Below are 26,810 nucleotides of genomic sequence, written 5' to 3'. Positions count from 1 at the left end.
TAAAATATGTTTTGTTTTTTTTTACTTATAGCTGGTGTATTGCTACACTTGACCTATAATAATCTGAATGTTGTGGTATCAAACCCAAACTACAAAAATACCCAGAATTAAATTCTGTGCAAACCATTTAATCGGGCTCTGGTTCATGAATGATGCGGATTCTTTGGACTTGACAAAGGCCAAACTGAAACTGGCCGGTGTGGCCTGTTGTTCATATGGCTCTAAATTAAATATGTCCGAGTGAAGGCAGACACTTGCTCTGCCGCGGGAAACACTATTTCATCTCCAAATGAGAGTGCCTGAGGGGGTCCCACAGGGGGGGGATCCACTTCGCCCTTCATTAGACATAGCACTGCCTCTGCCTTCATGCTGTGGAGCAACCTCCTGGAGAGGGGCCTCCCACTTGAGCTGGACATCCCACGCTCTCTTACCCCTGGACCAGTGGACTGCACCTCTCACTCTCCCTACTCTCCTTTTTCATTCTCAATTTTTCAGGGTCTTCAGTAGATCTCTCCTCATCAAAAATAAGCTTGTGTTAAAGCAGCAGACCTGGTTAGACAGGAATGAGAGGGTGGTCCTCATTGTTGCTAATGCAGTTTTAATGAGCAGGTATGTTCCTATAACTGTTCTCAGTGTAGAGACGCACCAATAAGAACTTTGTGGTTGATTACTGTGTTTTGGAAAGCTTTAACATGCCAATACCATTTTTGGTTGATTTATTCTCTTCACAAACAGCAATAAAAGATGATAAGAAAATCATTCTAGATATTCTTTTCTAGGTGTCCTGCAGTAAGCAGTCATTAATGATTTGTAATTGGTAGAGTTAAGAGCTGCAAAATGGCACACTTGGTAACATTGTTGCCTTGCAGCAAGAGGTCCTGGATTTGAATCCTGTCATGGAGTCCTTCTGGATGCAGTTTGCATGTCTCGTGTGGGTTCTCTCCAGGTATTCTGGTGTCCTCCCACAAAATGACTGTTTGGTTAATGGGTCTCTCTGAATTGTCATTTATAGTTAGATGTGTGTGTGGTGTGTTTGTTTGTTTGTCTGGCCTGTGTGTGTCTGTGTTGCCCTTTGATGGACTGATGAGCTGTCAAGTTTGTAGCCCTCCTCTTGCACAGTGACTGCTGAAGAAAGGTACAAGTCACCCTGTGACCCTGCAAGCATAAATGGGTATAGACAATGAATGGATGGATGGATGATGGAGGTAAGGATTTTATTATTATTATTATTGTAAAACACAAATGAAACTGACATTTGTAACTTAGCTTTAGTAATTACAATGACTAGTAAACTCTTTTGAAGGCTCCTGTTTTCCCTAGAAAATGAAAATCCTCACTTTAATTCAGAATTTCCCCAAAGGCTACCAACAAGATCAAAGTACAAAACAGCATTACTTCACAACATTGGTTGGTTCTGGTCACAAGGTTGCAGGAGTAATTCGCCTAAGAACTGTGGACGACTCCTCTCATTTGACTTAGAAGCTCCTTTGTATCTTACAAAGTGTTGACACTGTCCTGTCTGTAATAAACCTATACAGCAAAGCCAGTATGAGTAAGGGGGATAGTGGTTGTCAGCTGACTTAATGCCTGATCCTTTTCATGACTGAGGCTTAAGAGATGATTGTTATTCCAGAGCTTTTGGGATGTGTTTATGCAATGATTAATCTTGGCACTTGTCTATTTGCCTCAGATTGGATCGCCATTCTGTGTCCACCTGCAGTCAGGGAAGCTGATTCACCAAACGGATAGAAGATCCTGTGCGTGAATAGAGGAAGCATGCTTTGCGCATGGCCGCTTAATCCTGCCATGTTGAACAAAATCAGACCAGTGTTTGTAGGACTATGAAAACAGCAGTGCAGGGGAATGTGTCTCACATGCTGTAAGCTTCCCTTGAACTCTGTGGCAGTAGATACTCCATGTGCACCCCTGTCGTCTAGGAATGCCTTTTATACGGTCTGGTACAACTGGAGAATGACAGTGGAGCTCCTTTGTAGCTGTAACTAATGAGACGTTTGTAGATTTTGTTGCTCTCTATGTCAAGCCAGGTTTCTGAATGTATTAAGAAACTTTGCAACATTTTGCTTGATTCCAATTTGAGGAGGCATATATATTTATATAATATAGCACAATTGAAAATATCATAGAATTGTAAGAAGTTTTTGCATTGTAGAGGTTTTAGAATGCATTTAAAGCCAATCAAATGGTTCTTAATTCTGTACAAGATTACTGTTAAAGTGGTTGGTGTTCTGACTGTGTTAAATCACCAAACCTTTAAATCCAAAGACTCGGTTTTATTTTTTTAACATAATTTTCAGATTTTCTCACCTGTAAATATGTCATGTGGCAATATCTTTATTGCAATCACTTATTGCATATCAAAGATAATCGGCCACTTTAAATAAACAAGCTTTATGATCAAAACGCCTTTCATTTCTACCACTATATGAGTGACCCACCACAGCAATCAATGGCCTCGTATACAAAACACATAACGGCTATTCAATAAGCCAGGGTGTAAAGCAGGTTGTACTCAGGCACACTGATTATACCTAATTATTTTCAGTCAATATAGAGTATAATTCCTTCTAAGTCCACTCGCTGATGTGCAATACATACAATAGTGTGTTCCACGTCAGCAGTGTGTTTGTGACTTGGAACTTGCATGCATTTTTTTCCTATCAGCACATTGAGTTTGGACACTGATTTAAAAAGTTTTATAACTTTTTACTAATAAAAAAGTAATAACAAAGCATATTCACATTTATATGCTCTTTCAATATGTGTGTGAAAGAGCATATGCATATAAAATGAAGACGATGGAGGGTGTCTGTGCAAAACTACACCAGGGTTCAGTAGTTTCACTTCAGAAGTCAGATGTTGTGATCAAAGTTTCAAAAACAATCTTTCACCACATCTGCAAGGTCTCTCTATTTTTCACAACCCAAAGAAAGTTTTTTTTGTTTGTTTGTTTTTTTCATTTTCCTACTGAAGAAAAGAACAACATAAAGTTCCCAGTAAAATGCTTTTCCAGTCAGATTTGTCATTTATTTTCCATTACAGATATAAATTTATAATTAAAACATTTATTTCTTTTTTTTCAGTTTTCTGAATTTAATTTGTAATGTCTGGTATTACACGAACATCTGCATTAATATTTTGTTTAATGACCTTTTGTTTTGTTTGTTTGTTTGTTTAGTTTTTTTCTAAATACTGAAGCCTTGTGCATTTATAGCTTCCTTCACTGCCTTAATGGGTGAACTAGGGCTTTGTGATATGGCCTAAGATCAATATCATTGATCTGTTCATCTTGATAATAATTGGATGATAACACTAACCCCTCTGGCCTCCAGTTAACATTGCTAATGTTTGCATTGGAATGCATTCTAGAATTGTGACTTTTTCCCAATTTTAATGAGGAAGTTCTTGAATGCACATAAAACAAAATCCAAATACACAAAGTGAAAAGAGACAAAAGTGTAGTGAAGCAGGTGCTTTGACAGTGCTCTTCTTCTGAGGCTCAGTGACACCGGTGATCTGTAGAAAGGTTGGGTGCTTCTAGTTTCAGCTCTATCAAGCTCTGGATCTTTGAGCACCAGGATTCAGTATCACAGCTAATGTAACAAGGCTCATTTGTCTCAATCACAAGTCCCTGGAAGTATCGGCTGGCCATTGATGTCATTCATCTTCCTTGTCCTTGCCTGCTCTTTTTCAGCTGATGAAAACCCAAGACCTTCAAGGTGAATGGCACCCTCGGTGCTCATCAGCTCCAGTGTTAAAAAAACAACTTTTAAATAAGAGTCTGGAAAAAAATACAAGAATTTTCAGACCAGATTTGTACTGTGCAGAATGCTTTTTGTTTATTTGTTGAGGAGTGGTAGATTCACATTTTTGTCTTTTTAGGAAAATAACAACACAGGCACATGTTTAAAATTTTGATCCCCTTAAGACGTTTTTGTGTTTTGTCATATTCTGTACAAAGGACCTCCAGCTGATAAAATTAGTCAGAGCCGATGCTATTGATTTCTTTAGATAACTATAATTATCATAACTTATAATTACTTTTTTTTTTATCACATTTTCACATAAACATACACAAAGTGCATAATAAATTAATGTTACAGCAAGTTAATAAAGCAAACTTTTTTATATATATATATAAAATTAAAATTCTTCTTTAGTAGTTTTTGGTGGATCTTTTAAATTATTACAATTCCATGTTTGATTTCTATTCAGAGTGCTCCTTTACCTTCTCCAGCTCTTATACAGCCGTTACTGTCTTTTGCAGCCTCTTCTCTCTTCGATGAAGCGAATCAAGATCATGATTACTATCTGGCTCGTGCAGCCAGTCCGCATTGTCTGGAAACATGTTTTCCTAAGGAGACCACAGAGGGACAATTACTGTCAGCTGAAATATTCAGCCTGCTCTGCATGTGTGTTCTGGCTGTGTGCCTTTGACCCACTGACCCTGAGCAGCAGTGTGCCTTAGAACTCTCGTCTCTTCCCTATTCTCTTCTCTTCTATTTTATCTATTATCTGCGGAGACTGAGTTGACTTCCTCTTAATTTGAAAATAAATAAATAAATAATAACTTTAGACTTGACTTGGGCTTGTTCTTGAAAGACTTGAGATTTGATTCTTTTTTGAGGAATTGAGACGTAAGAATCTTTCTCTTGTGTAATCAAGGGTAAAAGTTGGCTGGCAAGCATAGATCAGTAGATGACTTCTTTGTACTTCCTTTCAGCTCCCAAAGTATTTAATATTACAATATAAATGGCTGCTCTAAACAGTATGTCAGTCCAAGAAGTTAAGAACAACTTCCAAGTTCATCTGTTTTTGTTTGATGCTTCCAAGCATTTACAGTTGGGCCTAAATCCTACCTCTCTGTCTGGTCTACTTTCTTTTTGACCATGCAAATGTACATTGTGAAGATCCATGTATAGCCCATCTTTTTGTGATTGTGCAGTAGATGCCGATGGGGACATTGCAAAAAGGGGGGCCAAACATAGAGCCGTTTAAATATACTAATTCTGGATTCGATCATAAACTGATGAAAAAAAAATTGTTTTTTAGAAAATACAGGGAATATAGGTGTGCTGTTTTCCCTATTTGGATAATTTGTCTATTTTGAACCAAAAGGACACAAAACTGCATTGTCTCTTGGTGAGAAATAACTTTTTTTCCAGTGTGTTTTTTTTGTTTTTTTGGGTGGTGTAAAATCCGCTGCATACTCGCCTCTCTATGAGGCTGTAGTAAAACTATTTATTCCTAAGTATGTCCTTGTGGTTCAAATGGGCCCAAAAATAGTGCGAACATTGGCATGTTGGTCAGTACATGCTGGCATTGTCTAGATGTGGAGAGGTATATTCAAGTTTTTTGCTATCTGCAAACCAATTCTCGTATAGCATATTGTTTAATTTATTAAACGAAAACCTTAGTGAAACGTGGACTTTTAGTGGTTCCAAACAGCATGTTCAAGTTAGCCGCAGCTTATGATTGTGACTGCATCCATGTTTCTCAAACTGAACTCTCTACTAAATACCCATTTTATGTTATTTTAAAATAAGATAAATGTAATCCTCAACCTATAAACTATTGCTGTTCAGCCAATGTCATGAAAATAAAAATACAATATATGTCACATCCTGGGAAATGGAAAAGTTATCCTATTTCTACTATGCTTAAATTATATTTATGTTTAACGATTATCTTAACATCTGTGACTATTTTGGAAACTAATAATATTTTGCATGTTGACTACATTCTGGAACCAATAAAGATAAATGTTAAAAGTTAATGAAGACAGGTGAGTTACTTATTTTGGCCATTAGAGACTTGTGATTTTACTTGGACTTTGGAAAAAAAGAGACTTGTAAACATCTCTAGAAAAGACCATGCAAGCAGCTTTTACTGTTGTAGGGTTTAAAACAGTAGACATATCATATTCACAAACCCACAGCAGAATCTGGGCTGAGTTACAGAAATGCATACTAATACAGCAATTATAGGAGAAAGGAAGTTGTACGGTGTGGCAGTAGCAAATTCCCTGGTGCACTCGAACAAGGCTCTTTGTTGTTATGTAAAGGTTTCTGCGTGTAATTGCTCTGGATGTTTTGAAGGATTCATTATTTATATATTCATGTGTTTTTTCCAAAGGAGTATACAAGACAACTCTCCCTGCAGAGAGAGTTGGGGGCTGCTTAACAAAGGCTCTGTACCACAATGGGGTCTTTAACCATCGACCTCTTTGTTCATGTGGCCAAAGCTCAAAAAAATAAAATAAAATAAAAAAAAACAGTGTTGCACAATTTTCACCTGACTCTTAGAATTCAACCAGCAGCACCTGCAGCAGTCAATCAATCGGCCCAGTGTGATTTCAGCCTCAGTGATTTTGAGTTTCGGTGCATCTCAAACAGGTACAGAAAGCGTAATCCACTCCCACGCAAAATGTTAAAAACACATTTAAATGCTTTAAGGAAAATTGTTTAAAAAAATAAATCAAAGCTTTAAAATACTTTTTGTGTTTAAATTTTTGGACCAGAAGAAACTCTGTGAGCCTTTCTATGCGCTATGGGCCCAATCAGCTGGGCAAAGCTTCACTTGTCATTGTCGAGGACAGGTTGGGGGGAAGGATCCAAACTGGGGGAGATAAAGAGTGATGGGAAAAGATTCCAGCTCAGGTGGTGAAGGCAGGGGAGGGAAAACGAACACCGCACATGTGCTCCCCTTCATGGTGCTCGTCTGTTCCGTATACTCCAGCTTTTGTCATTTCCCCCAGAGTGCAGCAAAGCAGACTCCTGGCCAGGAAGCTCGTCAATCTTTGCCAAAACAACACATAAATTAGTGCCCAAATTGTCGTCACAGTGGTAGAGAAGAAGACGTAAAGAGAGATGTCTTGAGCTTGCAGGTTGGGAATATACGTTCGCCCTCTCCTGCTCGACTTCATAAATGGTGTCAGAATGCTCCTCAATAAAACAGTCAAGTAAATACAGTTGGAGACATGAAGAGAAAAGCACTGCTCTGTTGTTCAGGCATCTGGAGTTGGGCAGTGTTGAAATATTAATAGGCCTCACACACAAACAAACACACCAAAGCACGCATGAGTTCATCCCAAAAGCAGCCCAGGGCAATGGTCCAGACCTGAGCTCCAGCAAAGTCGCTGCGCTGCTATGAAAAGAATAATGGGGGGGTAACTTTAAAAGCCCATTTTCTGAAAACTGTAGCTGGTCTCTGGTGAAAAAGGATCACAGCTTAGACAGCTGAATGATTTGATGGGGAATTAGCCAGACTCAGCTTGGAGACATCAAAATGTGTCAATTATGTCTTTGCTTTCTGTAATCCCCTTTGAGTGTTTCTTTTTTTTTTTTTTTTTGATGACTTGAGGATAGCTGTTAAAAGCTGCAAAACAGAGGTTTTGTTCTGGAGGTATATTCTAGTAGCAGCACCTCGCTGTGAGCTTCCTGTGCTCTCACAAGCCAGTCGCTGCCATTAGAACAGATCTAAGCTAAAATACCAGCAAGCCTTCAGCCCCACCTCCCACAAAACAAAACAAAAAAAAAACCCACTGCATTTGTACATGATGCATTTCACACCATGACTCTGTTTTGCTGGTGACATTCAAATAACCTTTTCTTCTGTGGCATAAATGGAATATAAAAAAAAAAAAAAAAATTGCGTTGTGCGACTTCATATGACAGCAGAGCCCTGGCAGATAAGAGAGGCAGAGATCTGATTCCATCTCTTGTTAGGCTGTCGCCTCTCTACAGCTCGATCTGACTCTTATGGGTATCTGTTTAGAGGAGGTTCTCTTTATTAACCGACAGATGATCTACACTGTCAAATGGAGCGTTTGTGTGGAAAAAATAAATAGATGCACATAATGATGGAGGTGCATTGTACGGTCTTGCTAGTTGTGGACCATTATCTAAAGCTGTTTTTTTTTTCTTTTCTAAAAGAAAAATATCCCAGCATCAGAAATTCTGTGGTAATTTTAAGCTATTTTACAGCAAAAAAAACATCTATAATCACCGCTTGTCCAATGACAGAAGAATTGTTAATCTGCTTATAATGTCATGCCCTGTCCACCTTACATAATATCTGACATGAGCGCACTGGCTTGCGTCACTCTGTCATTGACAGCTGTAAGCGCAATGTGGCCAAAACACACACATACACACGCGCATCCACGCGCACACACTTCACATACAGACGTGAGAGCAATGTGTTTTCTCAAACTGTTTCACATGCTTTCTTTCCCAATGATGTATGTAAATGCACCAGTGGGAAGAATCTGCTCTGTATAAACACATCAACACTTGAAGCCTTGATTTTAGATTTTGTGGTGCACATCTACTGTGAATCACAAGGCCATGAGAAAGTGATTTAATGGTCCAATCGAGTAATGGGTTAAGCTCTCAGCATTATGACGGTGGCCTGGGCAATGGGCCTGTAATGTAGGGGGGGATAATCTTAATCCTTCAGCGTTATGTCAGTTTTCCAGTGGTTCATTGGGAACTGCAAGGAGATTTAGTCTACAAATTTTGCTCTGTTTGTAGCAGGCTGCAAGATTGTTACTTTTACCTTTTTATCAGAAGACTTTAATGCATTACCTAAAATATATTCATTTAATTCTAATGATGAATGATGACATCTCATCACTCAACTGATGTGAGTAAGATGACAGGTTTTTATAAAAGTTGTCTGAAAAATAGCAATGACAATTTGACGGATTACAGATTTGGTTTAAAACAATATAATCGGTGTAAAAAATTTCAGTTCATCTTTTGTGATATTTATGCATTTCTAGTTCTGAATTTTCTATGATTTCATACATTTTAAAATTCACGTCGCAAATACATGGTATGGCATGGTCTTCTTTATCAGCAGTATGAGTAAATGGCATCATGTTGTTATAAGTGTCCTGAGGGGTTTCAAACAGATTATAATGAATCATTTGTGCTTTTATGAAATTTTCAAAACAAAGGCGATATTTATTTAGTGAACATTTTATTAGTCAACGTTTGGAGATTTGTGAGTGAAGGTTTTAAAGTACTGTACACTTACATTTCAGCACTGCAGACATTACTAAAACACCAGTGTCTGTGGATGTGTTTTTAGAGATCATGCATTCTCACTGTAAATCAGAGATTGAGTTTACTTTTTTCAGATTTTCCGTTCTGCAATAAAAAATGTCTGTCTTTCTCACAGTCTGAATAAATTCAGCCATGTTTTGACAAAGTCATCTAAATATGATTTTCTTTTTAATATCATCTTACTTGAAGCAAATAAATATGTGGATGTATACATTTTTAAATATATGCTGTCTAAGCATATATCACTGCTGCCACCAACTGTTTTGGAGGGGAACTGCTTGTTCCAGAGGTGTGCTCTGCTGAGCTACCTCCCATGGAATAAAACACTGACATAGAAGAGGTAGCTGATTCCAAACTACCTCTTGGACACCTCTTGCTATGTCTAAGTGTTTGGCCAATCACTTACACATAACCAACCTATACTTTTCTTCCCAGAGTAACTGTGTCCACACTGAAGATCGCAGTGCTGTGCAGCATTTATCGATCAGAAATAAATTTACCTTTTGAGTGTCTAATCTGCTCATATACCAGGGAAAATAGGAAACTGACAGGTGGCACGCTTAATATGTATTTGTTTGACTGTCCTGGACTTTTATGATGTACTGTAATGTTGTCAGACTGGCTCAGTCTAAAGGCTGTGAAAAAGACAGCGAAGGGCACTGGGTGAACATGCAATGGCCTCACTGGCCCCTTTGTACATGTGCACTGAGTGACACGTCATCCCCTCGGACGGCCTGCTAGTGATGTGAGTCAGTGTCCTTGAGCTGCTCAGCCACAGACAAAGAACAAGCCTTAACATTCTGCATGACCGTCTTCTCTCTCTGCGTCGCTCTTTATTCTTAACACCCATGCCACTCTGCAAGGATGCTTGGGTTAGGTTACTTCCACAGCTCTCATGGCAATGTCTGGGGCGTGATTGTGCTGCGGTTGGGATTCAACACAATCTTGGCATCTCAGCAGGTGTCTTTGAAGTGGCCTGCATGCAGAGAGGGCACTTCTCTGCACTGCAAGGAGAGGCAGTGCTGCTGGGATGGGCTGTAGCATGGCCGCTTGTGTTACTGTGCCTGGCTTTGATGTTGTAAACAGAGCGGGCAGGGCTAGCTGGCAGGGAGGGCGACGGGTAAAGAGGCAGGCAGGCGGCCATGGTGAATGGGATCAGCGGCACTGCAGCGGTCAAACTCAAGTGAGCCAGCAGCTGCTTGATTCACACCAGGAGACGGTTAACTCCACAGTTTATGTCAATAGATATTAACTGCCATTGTGGGATGCATGAACGTTTTTTATTTTTTTTTATTTTATTTTTTGTCAATAATCTTCATTGTTTAAATTCTCACCTCTTAACCAAAGAAAGCAATAAGTATAAAGAAATATATGATTTTCTTATTATTAGACTAGACGTTTGCATCAGCTGGTCTCTTTTTTTACTGCTCTGTACACGTAGCATCTGTAGTTTTGTGTGGGAGCAATGTGAAAGAGCGTAAGCTGGTGAGACTGGATGCACTTGGGCCCGTCCTGCAGTAGGTAGGGCTTAACTAAACTACGCTCATGTGGATATATAATCTGCCCAGCCTGGCACCCCTGTGTCTGCACTCTCACTGCTCTCACCTGATGTGGCACAGCCTCTGTCAGGCCTGAGCGAGCGCCCAGCCAGCTCCGCTACTTCAGGAGAGATGAAGGCATCTCGCAGCTCTGCTGTGGGGGTGGGGGGAGGCAGGCAGCAGCCTAAGCCTGGAGCTATCAGAGGCTGGAGCTCGTAGCCAAAAGCATGTGGGTTGTGAACGGGGTGGGTGGAAGCTTGGCTTAACTTGGCATGACAGCCGTAGAAACAGCCCTGCACTGCCACCCAATGGCCAGAGACCGTCACTACGGCCTTTGGAGCAACATAACCACAGCTAGTCATAATTACAGCACGCTTCAGTTGTTGTGAGTGCATGTCAGAACAAATTATGTAAGTAATGAGGCTGAAAATGCTAAAGGAGTTGAAACACACTGCACAGCTAATGCTCATGCGGTGAGAAGACAAAAACAAACAATAGAGTGCACTCATACAGAGATAGATCTAAATGAAATAACAAGCAACTGCGCACAGTAAGAAAAATATTAATTATAAATTAACCCTCTCAGTAAGGTTGTCAGAACCCGCCTCCTGCCTGGGTTCCACTCTAATCCGGGCCAATGAGGTGCAGTGCCCTCTATTGTGTGGGAGAACCTTAAATTGCAGGAGGTGTTGTATGAAGGAGTATTAATCGGTCATGATCCACCTCTCCTTTTTGTTCATTTTCCTAAAATCTAGGCTAATTCCAAGTAAACATGGCTGGTCTTGTTGACTCCAGCAGTGCAAGGAGAGATCCTCTGAATGAACAGAGTGCAACTCCTGGGTTGGTGGATTAAAGGCTCTGTGTTAAGGGGCTCTCCCGGGCACGCCTCGGGGACGAGGACATTATCCACATGACACAATGCAGGCTCCAAGGCAGCTGATTAAATGGGCAGGGATCTCTGGATGAACTCCAACAAAAGTACTTTTGATGTGATCAAACCGGAATAAAGAGGCAGCTTGTTAAGGTGTGCAGGAGATGTTTTAAGTCTTTTGTCTTTAGACGAGACCTGAGGCATTATAGCACACGGTTGGGCCTGGTTTGAGGGAAGAGGCTGATGTAACACTCTGAAAATATGCCACCTCTTTTTAAGAAGTATATTATATATCAAGCCCTGTTAGGGGAATTGATCTTACACTTATCCGAGCACTGTAGAACAGAATGCCAATGTCAGTCGTATTTGTGTAGGACATTTAAAAACAAGAAGTTTTAAAGAAAGTGGTTCACAAACTAAGCAAACTAAGCTACTAAAACAAATATAAAAAGATGTATCCAAAATGTAAAAGAACAAAATGGAATAAAATCGCACTATGCTACATAATATCTATGGTTTTGTGCTCTACTCTAAGATAAAGCACAGGTAAAAAAAAAAAAGTTTTAAGAAAATATTTTAATGTGTATATTTAGGGAATAACTACTGAGCAAATATGGGTAAGGTACTAAGAAATACAAACATCTTATATATTTTGGGGGGCCATGAAGAAACTGATTGGACAATTAAAGTTCTCCAAGAGGTGTATTAAAAAAAAAAAGAAAAAAAAAACCCTAAAGATGCACACATAGAAACATATATACACATATTCAAAAAGACTTTCTTTCAAAGCGGTATTATAATGTCATACGGAAATATTTCTGTAATATACTTATATATACTCTGACCAAAAGAATTATTAAATCATTTTTTGTTTGATTTTGTTTGAAATTTTCAGTGTTGGAGCAAACATAAAGAGAACATTTCTCTTTTTTCAATCTCTGTAATCAGTGTTCTTCAGCCCTAGTTCACCAGAGCCACTCTTTTGCAATTTTTAATATCATCCCCAGCACACTTGAATTAATTTGTAAAAAAAAAAAGAAACATCTCAATATGTCAAAAATGTAACATCGATCTATTGGTTCAGCTGTAGAATTGGTGAATTAATTAGCTGGAAGAACTAATGTTCTCTTCCAACTAAAGCACACAATTATAGTTTAGCAAATTACATGTTTATGTTTGTGATGGTATGACAGGAATAGGCTTTCTTCCTGGCATGTCTCCCATGCAACCAGGTGGGAGATGACCTCTAATGGTTCTTATGGAGACTTGAGGACCCAGTCGTCCATGTTATCCTGCAGTTATCTCTCACTACATAAACATGGGTCTTCTTCCACCCTTAGAGACAATCGGCTGAAGGGAATGTGTCTCTTTATTGTATCATATTTAAATACCAGGGAAATGGAAAGTTGTATATTACTAATTCAAAATTTTTTGAAGCCCTGATCTTTTTTTTTTTTTTTTTTTTTTTTATGAATGATGTGTAAACTTAGTGATTTAAATAATATTTACTTGGAGTGCCAAGAACACTTTCTGCCCTAATAGGCAGTCTACATCGGTGGTTAAAAGCAACCACCTACCTACGGTGATCTTTCCTCGATTCAGATCAGATAGCTGACACTGCAGTACACTGATGGAAATGACACGACTGAGGAGGGCAACGAAATAGAGAAATCCAGAGGGCGCGAGGAAAGCTCGGAGGAAGGTAGCGATGTGGATGCTGCGCTGATAAAGCTGAGATCAGTGGGCCAAACTGGGAGTTCTGGGTGTCTCGTGTCTGTGTGTTCTGCCCGGTGAGCTGCAGGTTCGCTCCCGGAGCGAGGGCCGACGATGGATGAGGCCCATCCTCTCTGGGCTTTTGTCCTGCATCTCAGGCCTGTCAACAGCACAACGGCACTGCCAAACTCAAACTGAAGCGTTTTTGTGTGTGTGTGTGTGTGTGTGTTTTTTTTTTTTTTCCTTCTCATATAGCTTGCTCACACACAAACACATACAAATACACACAGTTTCTGCTTCATCCAGCACAGCGGGCATGTTATGATTCTTTTGTGGTTGCAGTGGATTTGCTGCTGGGGGGTGGTTATGGTTTTGAAATTTAAGAGCCTGCATGAAGTCGGGTTTTCCACCCGGGAATAGACCTCCTCATGTGGCTAAATGATCTTTTGTCATTGCACAAGGTTTATATTTGCACTTCTGTGGGGCATTAGGGTTTGTGGGCAGCCGGGTCTTTTCTTAATGTAAGTTGTGTTTTCGCGACAAATCGATGCCATGTTTGTACAGGCTGTTGTTGAGCACTTTAAAATTGGATCCTTTCCTTAAAAAACACAGACACACGCACGCACCCTCGCACCCACACACACATGACTGCAGCTCTAAATATTCAGCTAATACTGTGTGGAAGTGAGGATTCAAAAGCCACTGGATGAGATGTTTTTAGAAGCACAGTGCTCTTTCATGTACCAACATGGATCCATGGTGAGAGGGCTGTACAGCAGCTTGTGACAGCAAAATGTTGATTTCTTTTTGCCCTTATTTATTTATTTCTTTCATTTTCTTTTCTTCTCCCCAGCTCAAATCGAAATAATTCCCTGCAAGATCTGTGGAGACAAATCATCAGGCATCCATTACGGTGTGATAACATGTGAAGGCTGTAAGGTAAGCATCAAGAGAAGCGAACCTGTTAGTGTGATGGGTTGTAAGCATGTGAAAGAGGGAGGGAAAAGACAGGGAGGAAACACTGAGGAGGTAAAGAAAGTTGCTTGTTTGGAAGGAAAAAAAAAACATCTTAAAATGTTGCTGAAGTTTTACAGCGTTTTGGAGAGGTAGCGTTGTGTGTGTAAACACACAGAGCATGATCATTAAAGTGGTCAAGCACCACTGAGGACATCACAGAAAGGCACAATTAGTAGGACATAGTCATTCCTCTGCTTTCCTCTGCCTTTTCCCTCCCTGGGACATGTCTTTTTTTTCTGTTTTTTTTTTCTTTTTCTTCTCCTTTTTCGCTTCTGCTGCTCTTCTTGAAATAGGATGATCAAAAGGAGAGTGCTTTGAATTATAGCAGATTGTTGGCTGTTTGCTACAAGCTGATCTTTTTGCTCCCCAAATTGACATGCTGCACATGCACATGCTGTGACATGTACACAAACCCATTCACAGAAGGAAAATTTGTGCACAGAGTGTATTCCTGTCACCCCCTCGTGCTCATCACCAAGCACATCATTAGCATTCCTCAGCCAGCCTCCACCTTTTGCTGTTTGCTGCGATGTGTGTGCATGTGCGCATGCACGTGCATGTGCATGTGCATGCATGTGTGTAATTTGGGGGGGGGGGGCAAAAAGAGGCTCCTTTCAGCTCTTCGTCCCAGCACCCCTCTCTCCCTCTCACACACACACACAGAGATCCTGGAAAGGATAAAACGCTAAAGAATAAACTGCTGAAATCTATCTTTAATGATTGCTAATTAGTCCACAGGCAGAAAGGCCTTTAATGGTACGTGCGAGTACAAAAGTTTGGACCATAAATCATTGCATTATTAAGGAGTGCTACTTGTCACTGGCAGTTTTACTCTGTTTCCATAATGGCTTCCATTATAAAGCAACTTGGCAGCTGTCAGCTGTTTTCTTGTAATTAAACAGCCAATGAGCAGCTAATTAAGACATATGTGTGTGGAGCAGTAGAGTGGGGCATGTTAATGATGTGCTGGAATCAATTCATTAAGTCAAAGAATGAGGAATCCAGTTGGTGTGCGTTTGCAATCCTTTAGCCTTGCACATGCCTGTGCTGCATTAATCAACTCTAATAACACCACTGAAGAGAAATGCCAGGCATTGTTATCATGCGCTACCCAAAACATGCCGCCCTCGTGTTGTACACGCTGGTGGATATACAATGCTCTTTAAATGCCAGCAAAGAAGTCAGGAAAACACCACCGCAGTAGTTTTTGTTGCATTTCAATTTGCAAGCAGTAAAATGAAAATATCACCACTGGGAGTACAGTACATCCCTGCCAGACTGCAATAAATCTTGTCAGCACTAGAGCACAATGAAGACATAAAAATGATCCCCCTTCTGAGGTGCCAGAATGAGCGTTTGCGGCCGCAGAGGCCCGTTAAGCAAACCTAAGGCGTATTTTCCGTGCCCCTCTCCCCATTCAGGGCTTCTTCAGGAGGAGTCAGCAGAGCAATGCAGCGTACTCCTGCCCCCGTCAGAAAAACTGCTTGATCGACCGCACCAGCCGCAACCGCTGCCAGCACTGCAGGCTGCAGAAGTGCCTGGCAGTGGGAATGTCACGAGATGGTGAGTTGTTTTATGGGAGGGGAATCGACAGGTGGGTGCAATGGGCAAAGATACCGAGAGGCGAAGAGCTCACATTCAGACACCTGTTTGTGCAAAATCTGCTTTGTAAAACTTCATAACGAAGTTGGAGCAGATGTTCTGAATTACAAATGATTCATTTTCAAAACTATAATTCTAGTATAATCTTTATGGTTTTAAGGCTTTTATTTTATCTTTGTAACCTCAAGAGGCTCTTACTGATGGAGTTGTCCATGAGAGGTTTTTTACACTTTTGCAGTTGCAGTTACATTGTTTTGAAGTTTTAGATAGAGGAAGGTTCAGGTGAGTAAGTATGTGATGACGTATTGAGATAAGTATACATCTGACTTTCTTGAATGGTCTGTCCTCTTTTCATTCCTCTTTCTAATAAATATGAACCTCTGTACTACCTTGTATATATACCTCACGTAAACAGAAAGTTATGCATTCCTCCTGATCATCTTAAAAAAGTGAGGCATAAATAAAATTAGTATATTTAATTTTGTTTTTTTAGAACCAATCAGGCACACTGAGAATATTGGCACCAGTAATTATTTTTTAAAAAGTATATATTAATATATAAATATGTATTTCTTAACATGTTTCTCACTCTCTGACTAAATGTACTTGCATAGAGGTAAGATCTGGGTTTTTTTTTCTTGATTTTCAGTGTGTAATTATATTTTAATGATTTGACACATCATTATTTGGGATATCAATAAGAGTGGAGAGCAGTGTTTATAAACACTGCAAGGCAGTGCCATTAGCTGTCCATAGAGAAATCGTTGATTTGATTTGAGCCTGTGGGAGCATATCTGATCATGTCCATTATGTGCCAGTGGTGGGAGAGTTGTTGTGGTAATAGAAACCTGTTTTCATAAAACAGGAAGTTGTTAGAGGGTGTTGTTATTGCTGCAGTAGCTAGGATGCAAAATTGGGAGCCCCTCGGTGGGCGTTAGTGTCTTTCTTTGTCAGGCAGGTCCAGACTAGTCTGAGCTGAGGAGCCTCTGCTTGAACACGGCAGATGTTTGTGTTTTTCACTAAAGCACGATTTCACGGATTTGAAGTGAAAATCTTGAATGCACTTGTACACTCAGACTCTGCCCCATGCATCGTATATAAACGAACACAGACGTAAGTCTGGGATCCAGCAGGGCAGGCGTCTGGGCAGCAGCAGAGATGTACAGGCCATCTCTCATGCAGACTTACAAAGGCGTATATATGTTTTGACTGAAAGAAGGTGACTCTGAACATATGTGGACCTTTATGTTTACTTTCCTCCCTGTCCTGCTGCATGTATTTATTTGCATAGATACCTACATAGTGTACACATAAACCCACACACATCCATATTGTGACCTCCTGACTTACAGAGTCTGCCCCATTACATCAGCCAGTTGCCCTGAACTATAGAGATGTACTTACAGTTTTATGTCAGTACTTTATTAGTTCTGATGCATCAGAACTGAAACATTTGATTTTTCCTATTTGACCTGCTGATCAAAAAAAAAATGTTATGATTCTGATCTCTGGCCAAGAGATTATCATACCATATTTAAAGCTTTCTGGATTTAGTTACCAAAACAAACTATATGTGTAGAGTTAGGTATTAAATGAGATTAATTTTCTACCAGTACACATTTTCCAAAGGATATATGTTTGAAATTCTACTCAAAATAAATTTTGTTTGTGTATTTTAGTCTAGCATTTTTTTCATACTTGTTTTATCCTTTTTGCACCAGCGGTGAAGTTTGGCCGCATGTCAAAGAAGCAGCGAGACAGCCTGTACGCTGAGGTCCAGAAGCACCGGCTGCAGCAGCAGCAGCGAGACCACCAACAGCAGCCCGGAGAGGCAGAGCCGCTAACACCTAGCTACGGCCTCTCAGCCAACGGCCTAACGGAGCTACACGATGACCTCAGCGGTTACATGGACGGCCACACTCCTGATGGCAGCAAGCCTGACTCGGCGGTCAGCAGCTTCTACCTGGATATCCAGCCGTCCCCTGACCAGTCGGGCTTAGACATCAACGGCATCAAGCCGGAGCCCATCTGCGACTTTGCCCCCGGCTCTGGCTTTTTTCCCTACTGCTCCTTCACCAATGGCGAGACCTCCCCCACTGTTTCCATGGCTGAACTAGGTAAGGAGCAGGGAAAGGAAGGAAGAGGTTAAAGGAGAGACAGTGAAATGAAGGAGGGGGGTAGAACAACTCAACCGTGGGGCAAACGACACAAAGGTTGCTTAAAATAGCAGGAGGTTGGAGACTCATCTCCAACACTCATTAAAAGAGCCTTTTTTTTTGTAATTAGTTTCCATTAATTAGGGCCAATCGGGATCCAGCAGGGCAGGCGTCTGGGGAAATCATTTTTTTAGGCTCCCTTGTGCCTAGGAACTCCTTTTAACAGATGTGTTTTCAAAACCATTTAAATTCTTATACTCAATATTTCTCTGAGAAAAAAAAAAGTGACCTTTGTTTCAGTGAGTAACGTGGTGCCCCTCCCCCTCCCTTTTCCATGCATTTGTGTCATAACTAGATTGGCTTCGCCTCAACCTTAAGCTATGAGCTTCCTGCAGGCAGTATAAGGAAATGTCAACAAGCTTTCTCCCTCTCCCCTCCAAAAAAAAAGCCCACACATATTCACCCCCCTCCTATCCTTCGTTCTTCATTAGAGCTCAGAAAATAAATCTTCTTTTCCTGTGGCATTTCTCATCAGTGAGCAGTGAGGTCTTCACTTTCACATAGCTTTGTGTATAACACACAGATCTTAGCTGAAATCGTCTGGGTTGATTGTGATGATGATGATGATGATTATGATGATGATGATGATGATGATGATGATGATGATGATGATGATGATGATGATGATGATGATGATGATGATGATGATGATGATGATGATGATTGTTGTCTTCCAGAGCACCTCGCCCAGAACATCTCAAAGTCACACATGGAGACATGCCAGTACCTGAGAGAGGAGCTGCAGCAGATGACCTGGCAGGCTTTCCTTCAGGAAGAGGTGGAGAGCTACCAGAGCAAGGTAAGGCGTCAGGCTCGGTGTTGCACCTCTCTGTAGCAGCTGCAGTTATTATCAAAACCATTGTTTTACAGTAGATAACCCATTCTCTGTCCTATCTTGTTCCTCAGCCCCGGGAAGTCATGTGGCAGCTGTGTGCTATCAAAATAACAGAGGCCATTCAGTATGTGGTGGAGTTTGCCAAGCGCATCGACGGCTTCATGGAGCTGTGTCAGAACGATCAGATAGTGCTGCTGAAAGCAGGTATGACAGCCTGTCAACATGGCCTGCTGCCGTCAAATTCACCTCGGCTCACCTCCGCCAGCCCCGCTCTGCCATTGTCACGGGGGTGTAGCTGACCTGACTGCACAAAGCTCTTCTTCTTCACACACACAGGCAGTGTCACGGACAGGAGGCCCCACCCCAGCCTGCCTCTTTCTGTTTTCGCCCTGTTCGCTGCATACAGAGCAGAGGCGGACGCTGCGTTAGATAAGTCATCCGTTCCAGAGTTCCGATAAAACCCATCAGTCTAGCTGCCGATTTTTTTTTCTGCTTTTTTTTCCCAGAAATGTAGGCTGTCTCTTCAAGCTGCTCTGATAAAGTTCCCTGTATTTATGCAGATGCACAGTGCCATCCACACTTATTCGAACCCCTGGAAAAGATGTGTAAAAAGCCTTAAAATAAATTCCTCTTAATCTCCTTCTGCTGACAGGACAGCACTGCTCCAACTTTTTCACAAAGTTGTAGCAAACCGAGAGAAATCCATTTCTCTTTGCTTGGTCTCCCTACATTCTCCAGAGTCCTCTCATATGCTCTCTTTTCTCAAGCTTACCTCACAGGATTTAGTTTTCTGAACTGAAATAGCCATGGAGTAGGGTAGTTATTGTTTCTGGTGAACATTTTCTGTAGATTTTTCAAAAACTTGGTGCTCCTCCAGATTTGTTGTCTGAGTTCTCGTTATAAAGTTTTTCATTATTTCCTTGAGTGTTGCTGTAGATACATTTAGGAAGCTAGCTATTTTCTTGACAGTACTTTCTGATTTATGAAGATAAACACACCTCAGTCTTTCCAGAATGTTGTGTTCTTTAATCTTTTGAACATTTGTTAAGAAAAGTGGGCCTCTATTCTTAGCCACTGTTTCCATGTTACCCCAAGAAAACACAAATTTAAGGGTTATTCAAGAAAAAACCCTAGACATTCTGAAATTATAAAAGTGCTACATTTATTTCAAATGAACTACTATAGATATTGAGATGTGTAGCATCAATGATTTTTATTGTTGCCTTTCTCTGTGTATAAATGTACTAAGATGTATTTTCTGAAATTTTCAGAGTGCAAGGCTGTTGCACTAATGCAAGATGCATTTACTCAAGGCTTTTTACAGATTTTTTCAGCTGTGTCAATAAGAATTACAGTTCTGTACCTCTTTCCTCTGTGTTCTCTCCCATCACGTTGCACAGATCGCACCATCTAATAAATAGCTTTTTAGCTTGAAAAAAAGCATCTGAACGAAAGAGTGGTGTTGCTACCTATTTTCGTCAAATTTGACTCTGGATAGAATAGCCTTCCATCGATGATGTTTTCATCTGCGGAGGCAGTTTTTATTCTCATCTGCCAGCGGGCGCATTTTAAAGCAGTTGTTTTCTTATATTTCAGAAGATTAGCACAAAACATAATCATGTGTTTTGCACCTTTGCCTGACGTTACAGGGGAAAAAGGGAAATTGTCAGCATCTTGTTGCTGTCTGTCTCTGCAGGCTCTCTGGAAGTTGTGTTTGTCAGAATGTGCCGTGCCTTTGACTCGCAAAACAACACAGTCTATTTCGATGGAAAATATGCCGGACCTGATGTGTTCAAGTCATTAGGTAAGTGGAGTGGGTGTACAGTCGGGCAGGCGTGGGTGCCTGCTTGCTGTATTTGTGTATCTAGAGTGTTTATTTTTTTACAGTGTCTTCTTCCTCTCCTTGGTGTAACAGCCAAAATTAGAGTCGGCTGCTGTTCTTTTCTCAACGCTGAAGGCCTGGAAGCAAACACTGAGCTCCTTATTCCTTCCTCACCTGGCATTTCTGTCTCTTCAGCGGTTATTTATGGTACAACAGAGATGTTACCGAGGCGCCGCTGCATATGGCTCGTGTAACTCTGGAATAAATAAAGCCAGACGGGGCGTCTTTGGGGAGAGTGCTATCAAAACTATTGCCGGTAGTCTGACATAAAACGTCTCAGACAAAAAAAAGCAAATAGCAGTCATGTTTGACTGTCATATTTTACTGTGATATTCCAACATGGATTTTCTTGTTTCAAGGTAGCTTTTTGACAGAAAAAATGTAAATGCATCCCACAGTGATTTTGAGGATGCACATTCTGTTTCTTTGTGTTTATTTATCACTCTGTTTATGCATTAGTGAAAGTCCCTCTAACACATAGCAGGGGACGGCGGCGAAGAGTGATGGGCTTTCAGAGCAGCAGTGGCATATGCCTATCTGTGTACGTCCCTAATAATTGATTTAACTAAAAGCCTCAATAGTGACCTCATTTTAGCTTGCATAACACCGCCCAACTGCCAAAAGTGACTCGTCTGGGAGGCAAAACTCAGTGAAAGCATTGCCTGTTCTGCTTAAGACGCTCCCATGTGCTGTCAGCGCGCTGCTCTTTTTTATCCTCTCCCCTTCCTCTCCTCTCCCTGTGTGCCTCTCTCCCAATAAAGATCAAGAGTGAATGTTGTTCTTTGGTCTTCCCCATCCTAAAACTGCTCTTCCTCTCTCTCTCTCTTTGTCTCTCTCTCCCTCTCTCTCTCCATGTCCTTTGCTGTGGCAGGCTGTGACGACTTGATCAGCTCCGTCTTCGAGTTTGGGAAAAACTTGTGTTCTATGCACCTGTCTGAGGATGAGATCGCCCTGTTCTCTGCTTTTGTGTTGATGTCTGCTGGTAGGTGTCAGTCACAGCAACAAACAGGGGGGAGATGGGAGGGAGCAGCCACACTCACCTACTCACCATAACAATATACACTGCCTTGCAAAAGTAGTCATACCTCTTCACCTTTTTTCATTTGATTACATTTTAATGTGCATTTTATTGGGATATTACATGAAAGCCCAATGCAGACTTGTGTACATTTTGAAAGAAAACTAAACTAAAATAGTCACATGCATATGTATTCAGCCCCTCTTATTCTAATACCCTTAAATAAAGTCAAGTGCGATCCTTCAGAGTAAAATAGAATAGAAAGAGCTTTGATTGCAAGGGAAATGTTAGGTGGGACAGCAGCATCAAGTTCACAGAAAAAGTTTTTAAAGTGTTAAAGCAATATAGAAAAAGTCACCTCGTTAATCAAAGCAGGATCATGTGTTAGAACAGTACTGAAACCAAATTTAGTTGGGAATCTGTGGCAGATCTTAGAAAAATGCTATTGAAATGCTCTTCATTTGGTCTAAAGCAACTTTTCACGGAGCAGTGGTGAACAAAATTCAGCAAAGTTGGTAGACATAATTAAAAACACTTAGAGCAGCATATTGCAGCAAAAAGTGTTTCAAGAAAGTAAAAAGTCAACTGGGTTAAATCAACTACTCACCACACTTTTCAGATTTCTGATGGTCAAAACATTAAAAACAAATGTAGGATGTATTTGTTTTTAATTAAGATTTATAATTGTAACATGACAATCAGGTTTTATGTATATTGTTTTGCAAAACTCTGTACCGCAACCACTTTTATGCTAGCTTATATGCAAAGAAGTTTGCTAATAAATGAAGCAGTGAAATGTCATCCTCCAGACCGATCCTGGCTTCAGGAGAAGGTGAAAGTGGAAAAACTCCAGCAGAAGATCCAACTGGCTCTTCAACATGTTCTGCAGAAGAACCACAGAGAGGATGGCATTCTTACAAAGGTCAGTCACAATACAGCATGCCATATGTCCAGAGAAGTAAAATATTTTTACAATTTAGTGTCCAAACTAAACATAAAGTTCCTTTTTTTCCCAGAGAAAAGTGAAAATTTGTCAACTGAATTTTCTTCCTAATATAAAGTGTCACACAGTCTCAATATTTACAAGTCTTTTTGCCCCGTGTAGGACAGAAAGCACTGTAGGGAGGACTGTTTTCGTTTTTTTTTTGTTGTTTTTTTTCTCTCTTCACTACAATTGCTCCATGTCCTTGCCTCGTCATGAATCTAAACAGCCTGTCTCCTCTCTCTCTCCCCACAGTTGATATGCAAAGTGTCGACACTGCGAGCGCTGTGCAGTAGGCATACAGAGAAGCTCACGGCTTTCAAAGCAATATACCCAGACATTGTGCGTGCCCACTTCCCCCCCTTATATAAGGAGCTGTTCGGATCAGACTTTGAGCAGTCCATGCCCGTCGATGGGTAACGTGCGCGACCCCCTCCCCCCTCCAGGTGCAGGTGCGCCCAATGTTTGAGGGGGAGGGGAGCTGGGGGGGACGTGGAGGAGGAATCTGAGACACTTTACTGGTGCCCTGCACAAAACCGGAGTGGACAGATGGCACGCTGTTCAACTTTATTTTCCTCTTGGTTTTCTTTTTTTTTTTTTTCTGTTTTTTTTTTTTTTTTTTTTTTTGCAGTGGAGGGGGGAGGGCATTGGGGAGCTGATTGTCAAGGTTTACTATGTTGAATTTAAGTCTCAAAGGAAGACACAACAGAACCCTAGCGGGACATGAAGAGGAGATAGGAACAAATGATTTCTGTTCGGCTGAACTTGGCCTTCCTATGCACTTTTTGAAGAAAAAAAATATATTTTACCAGTGCTCTTTGCTTTTAACATGATGTGGGAGAAAAAGTATAAACAACACTTAAAAATAGACCACATCAGTATTATCTTCCAGATTTGCACTCCTTGAACAAGTTTTAGTATTTTCTCAATCAAATCTTTGTAATGTCTAATTTCCAGAATTAAATTGTGTAAGAAATGTGCACACTTTGGTCAAGTTCAGCCATTTTTCCTCCTTTTTGTTTTTTGTTTAAGAAGCAGCGCTCGAAATGAAAACTCACAGCAACTTTCTGGGAGGTTTCCGTCGGCATGGTGATGCATTCGGCTCCTCTTTAAGGACAATCGATTAAAAAGGAAAAAAAAAAGAGAAAGAAACCTAGAATTCTGGTAATTCTTATAAAAACGCAATGATTTTAGCTGTCAAGGACTCCATCCACCATTGTTGCATAGTGAAAATCATGTAAGGCCATCTGCTATTAATCCTTCTCTGGACAGGTGCCCTGAAGAAGCCCGGGGCACCGACGCAATGAAAAGGCTCCATTCCACCTGTTTTATAATGTACTACAGGGTATATGGTCATAAGTACTTACTATACAGAAAAAAAATAATGTTTATAGAATCTATTTTAAATAACATGTATGATATTAGTAGTTAGACCATTCTTAATTGTTGAATTGATAAGGCACTTTTATTTACACCTTTGTTTAATTTAAGACTTGTATATTTACCTAGTGATGTGTTGCATGTGCACAAGAAGTACAAGCTGAATCATGAACACAGAGGTTACTTTTGGGAGCTACAAATGGTTATTTGGCCTGGAAGTGTTTGGAGGGGGGTGGTTCCGTTAGGCTGGCCAATGATGCTGCTGGACACCGATCAATGAGGCATGGATTAGGAGGCAAGCTAAAGACACTCCTTTATTATTATTATTTTTTCTGCAGCAACTACAAATGCATTCTCATCTAAATGATGTGTTCTGAATATTAGGGATAGCCTCTGAATGCTATTAAATTCTGAAACCTTTTGGGTTACAGAAGTTTGCAGATAAATTCTAATTTGACAGACTGCACAGATATTGTTTAACAACCATAAATGTATATATAGTTTTTGCAATCTGGTCAAAGTGGAGAAAACACATTGAGATTATAATCCAACTGTTCCACCTAGTGGAAGGTAAAAATAAAACAAGCAAACATGGCAGAGGTGCACCTACCACCCTAAAAGCACACCTGCAGTGCATTGCAAAAATGATTCATACTCCTTGAACTTACTTTAGACAACATTTTATCATGTAACAATTCTTTGATGCAATCGTGAATGTATTTTATGTGGTAAGCCAACACAAAATGAAAATAATTGTGAAGAGTGAGGACAGTGATGCAAGTTTTTAATCAAAGACTAAAAAGTGTGGTGTTCAGCTTCTCCGTTGCAATAGGTCTGAACTTTACAAACTTGACTGGACCATTTTATCATTTGGAATATGCTGCCCTGTTGGACGGTCTGAAGTCTTCAGCAGCCTCTAACTGTTTTTTTTTTGTTTTTTTTCAGCATTGGCCTGTATTTAGCTCCATCCATTTTCTCATTTATTCTGGCCTTCTGTCTCCTAAAACACATGCCCACAGTATGATGTTGCCACCACCATGCTGGGAAGCTGGGCTCAGTGTGATGAAGAGTTAGTTCTGGGCATCAGTTAGTTTTTGTAACTTTGTCATTAGGTGTGAAAGATAATAGCTTTCTTTCAACAACCGCTTTTGTTCTGGCACATTTCCATAAAGATAAACCACTTTGCCACAACTTTATGGCTGGCCAGTCCTATATAATATTTTGTCTTCTCTAAAAAAACATCTATTAGCTTTGTCTTAGATTAATTAGGCAATTTGATTTTATGTAATTGTATTAGGAAAGAAATCCGCTACAAAAGAATTCAGATTATTCTTTGTATAAAAGTTTGAAGGGTTCACTGCAACATTAATGGTCCATCACATAAAATGCTAAAAAAAAAAAAACACATTGACATTTTTTTACTATGACTGGACAAAAATAAGACAAAAACAGAGTTCAAGGGGTATGAGGATCAGTCAAAAGTTTTGTTTTTCTTATATAAAATGAGTGACTTTTTGCCTTCTTACCATCGCCTCAGCTTGGCAGCACCTTAACGGAACACGAAAGAAAACAGCTAGGAGAAAGTGAATATTCAAAGCCTTGTCTGGTCGTAAAGCTTCTATTTTTGTAACTCGTTTTGGTTTTAACAAACCCATGAAAGAGGATGAGGGAGAGGACAAAAAAAGATGTCAGGTAGCACTTAACTGTATCCCTGCAATAATTAAGACTCGCTGTTGTTTGTACAATTAGGAGAGGGAAGTATATTTAAAAAAAACAAAACAGAAAAGCGGTAGGACAAGTGCTATTTTCAGAACGCTTTGTTGTTGTGCTTCTGTTTTTGTTGAGTGTGTCTTTCTTGTCAGTGTGGTGATAAAAAGTGTTAAAACAAAAACAAAAAACCCTGGATGTGCCAAACTGTAGTTGTTGCTTCCGCTTTCCAGTCTACTTGCTTAAAATGTAGAATGGATTCTGAAGACATTCCAGCAATCTCGGTAGCAACTCCTTAAATATCTTAAAAGAAAAGGAAAAATATCCCTTTAGAAAACCCAGCAAAGCGTGTTAATACATGTGTCACTAACTGTCAAGTTTCTCCTGGTTTGATTTCACTGTGCATTCCCAACTTGAAAAGGATGATCTTTTTTGTGAAATATAACTGGGGTTCACTCAAGGAGTCTTCATTTTAGTTATATTTATTTTTATATGATGCTCCAATCATACAGGTGAAAACCCTCAAAAGAAACAGAAACATCTAAATTACATCGTGAACTCAACAGGACAAATACACTGTGAAAACTCAAAATAAATTTCCACTGATTTAAATCATTTAATTCTACAGTATAATAAATTAACATTTTCTATCAATATGTTCTGCTTTAACTAATAAACACCAAGTGCATATAAATATATATACATTTCCTTTTTTTTTCTCATGAAAACAACAAAAGTTAAAGTCCATGTAAAACAGTATTAGGAGCTTACCGGCTGTCCTTCACAGTTTTTTAAAGATTTGCACAGTTTGTTTCTTGCATGTGATCAGCACTGTTTGTCACACATGCTGTGCCACTCTCTCAAACAAGAGTGAGAGGTCAGCCACACCTAAAATACTTTTCCAATTGCCAGGAGATTGACTCCACCTGGTTCTCATCTGTAGCAGGCAGAGCACAAAGA

The 26,810-nt window shown here is 40.2% G+C and overlaps 1 protein-coding gene across 3 annotated transcripts in view; it reads left to right on the top strand.

The window, feature by feature from the left end:
- roraa (RAR-related orphan receptor A, paralog a) overlaps positions 1–26,514 on the top strand; it is a 199,008-nt gene extending 172,494 nt beyond the window's left edge. For 2 of the 3 annotated variants that reach the window (XM_055038735.1, XM_055038750.1), the window contains 9 exons: positions 14,065–14,150; positions 15,650–15,791; positions 17,552–17,947; positions 18,724–18,845; positions 18,953–19,085; positions 20,578–20,685; positions 21,635–21,745; positions 22,573–22,703; positions 23,019–26,514. In XM_055038735.1, coding sequence (XP_054894710.1) covers positions 14,065–14,150; positions 15,650–15,791; positions 17,552–17,947; positions 18,724–18,845; positions 18,953–19,085; positions 20,578–20,685; positions 21,635–21,745; positions 22,573–22,703; positions 23,019–23,183 — 1,394 coding nt within the window. In that variant the 3' untranslated portion in view covers positions 23,184–26,514. The remainder of the gene's footprint in view (positions 1–14,064; positions 14,151–15,649; positions 15,792–17,551; positions 17,948–18,723; positions 18,846–18,952; positions 19,086–20,577; positions 20,686–21,634; positions 21,746–22,572; positions 22,704–23,018) is intronic. The other variant, XM_055038742.1, reaches the window with a different exon arrangement.
- The last annotated feature ends 296 nt before the right edge of the window (positions 26,515–26,810 follow it).

This window comes from Poeciliopsis prolifica, unplaced genomic scaffold, assembly GCF_027474105.1.
Source record: "Poeciliopsis prolifica strain line A6 unplaced genomic scaffold, Auburn_PproV2 SCAFFOLD001, whole genome shotgun sequence".
In the NCBI taxonomy this organism is placed as follows: Eukaryota; Metazoa; Chordata; class Actinopteri; order Cyprinodontiformes; family Poeciliidae; genus Poeciliopsis; species Poeciliopsis prolifica.
Note: the sequence above shows the minus strand (reverse complement) of the source record. Positions and strands in the feature narration are given on the sequence as shown.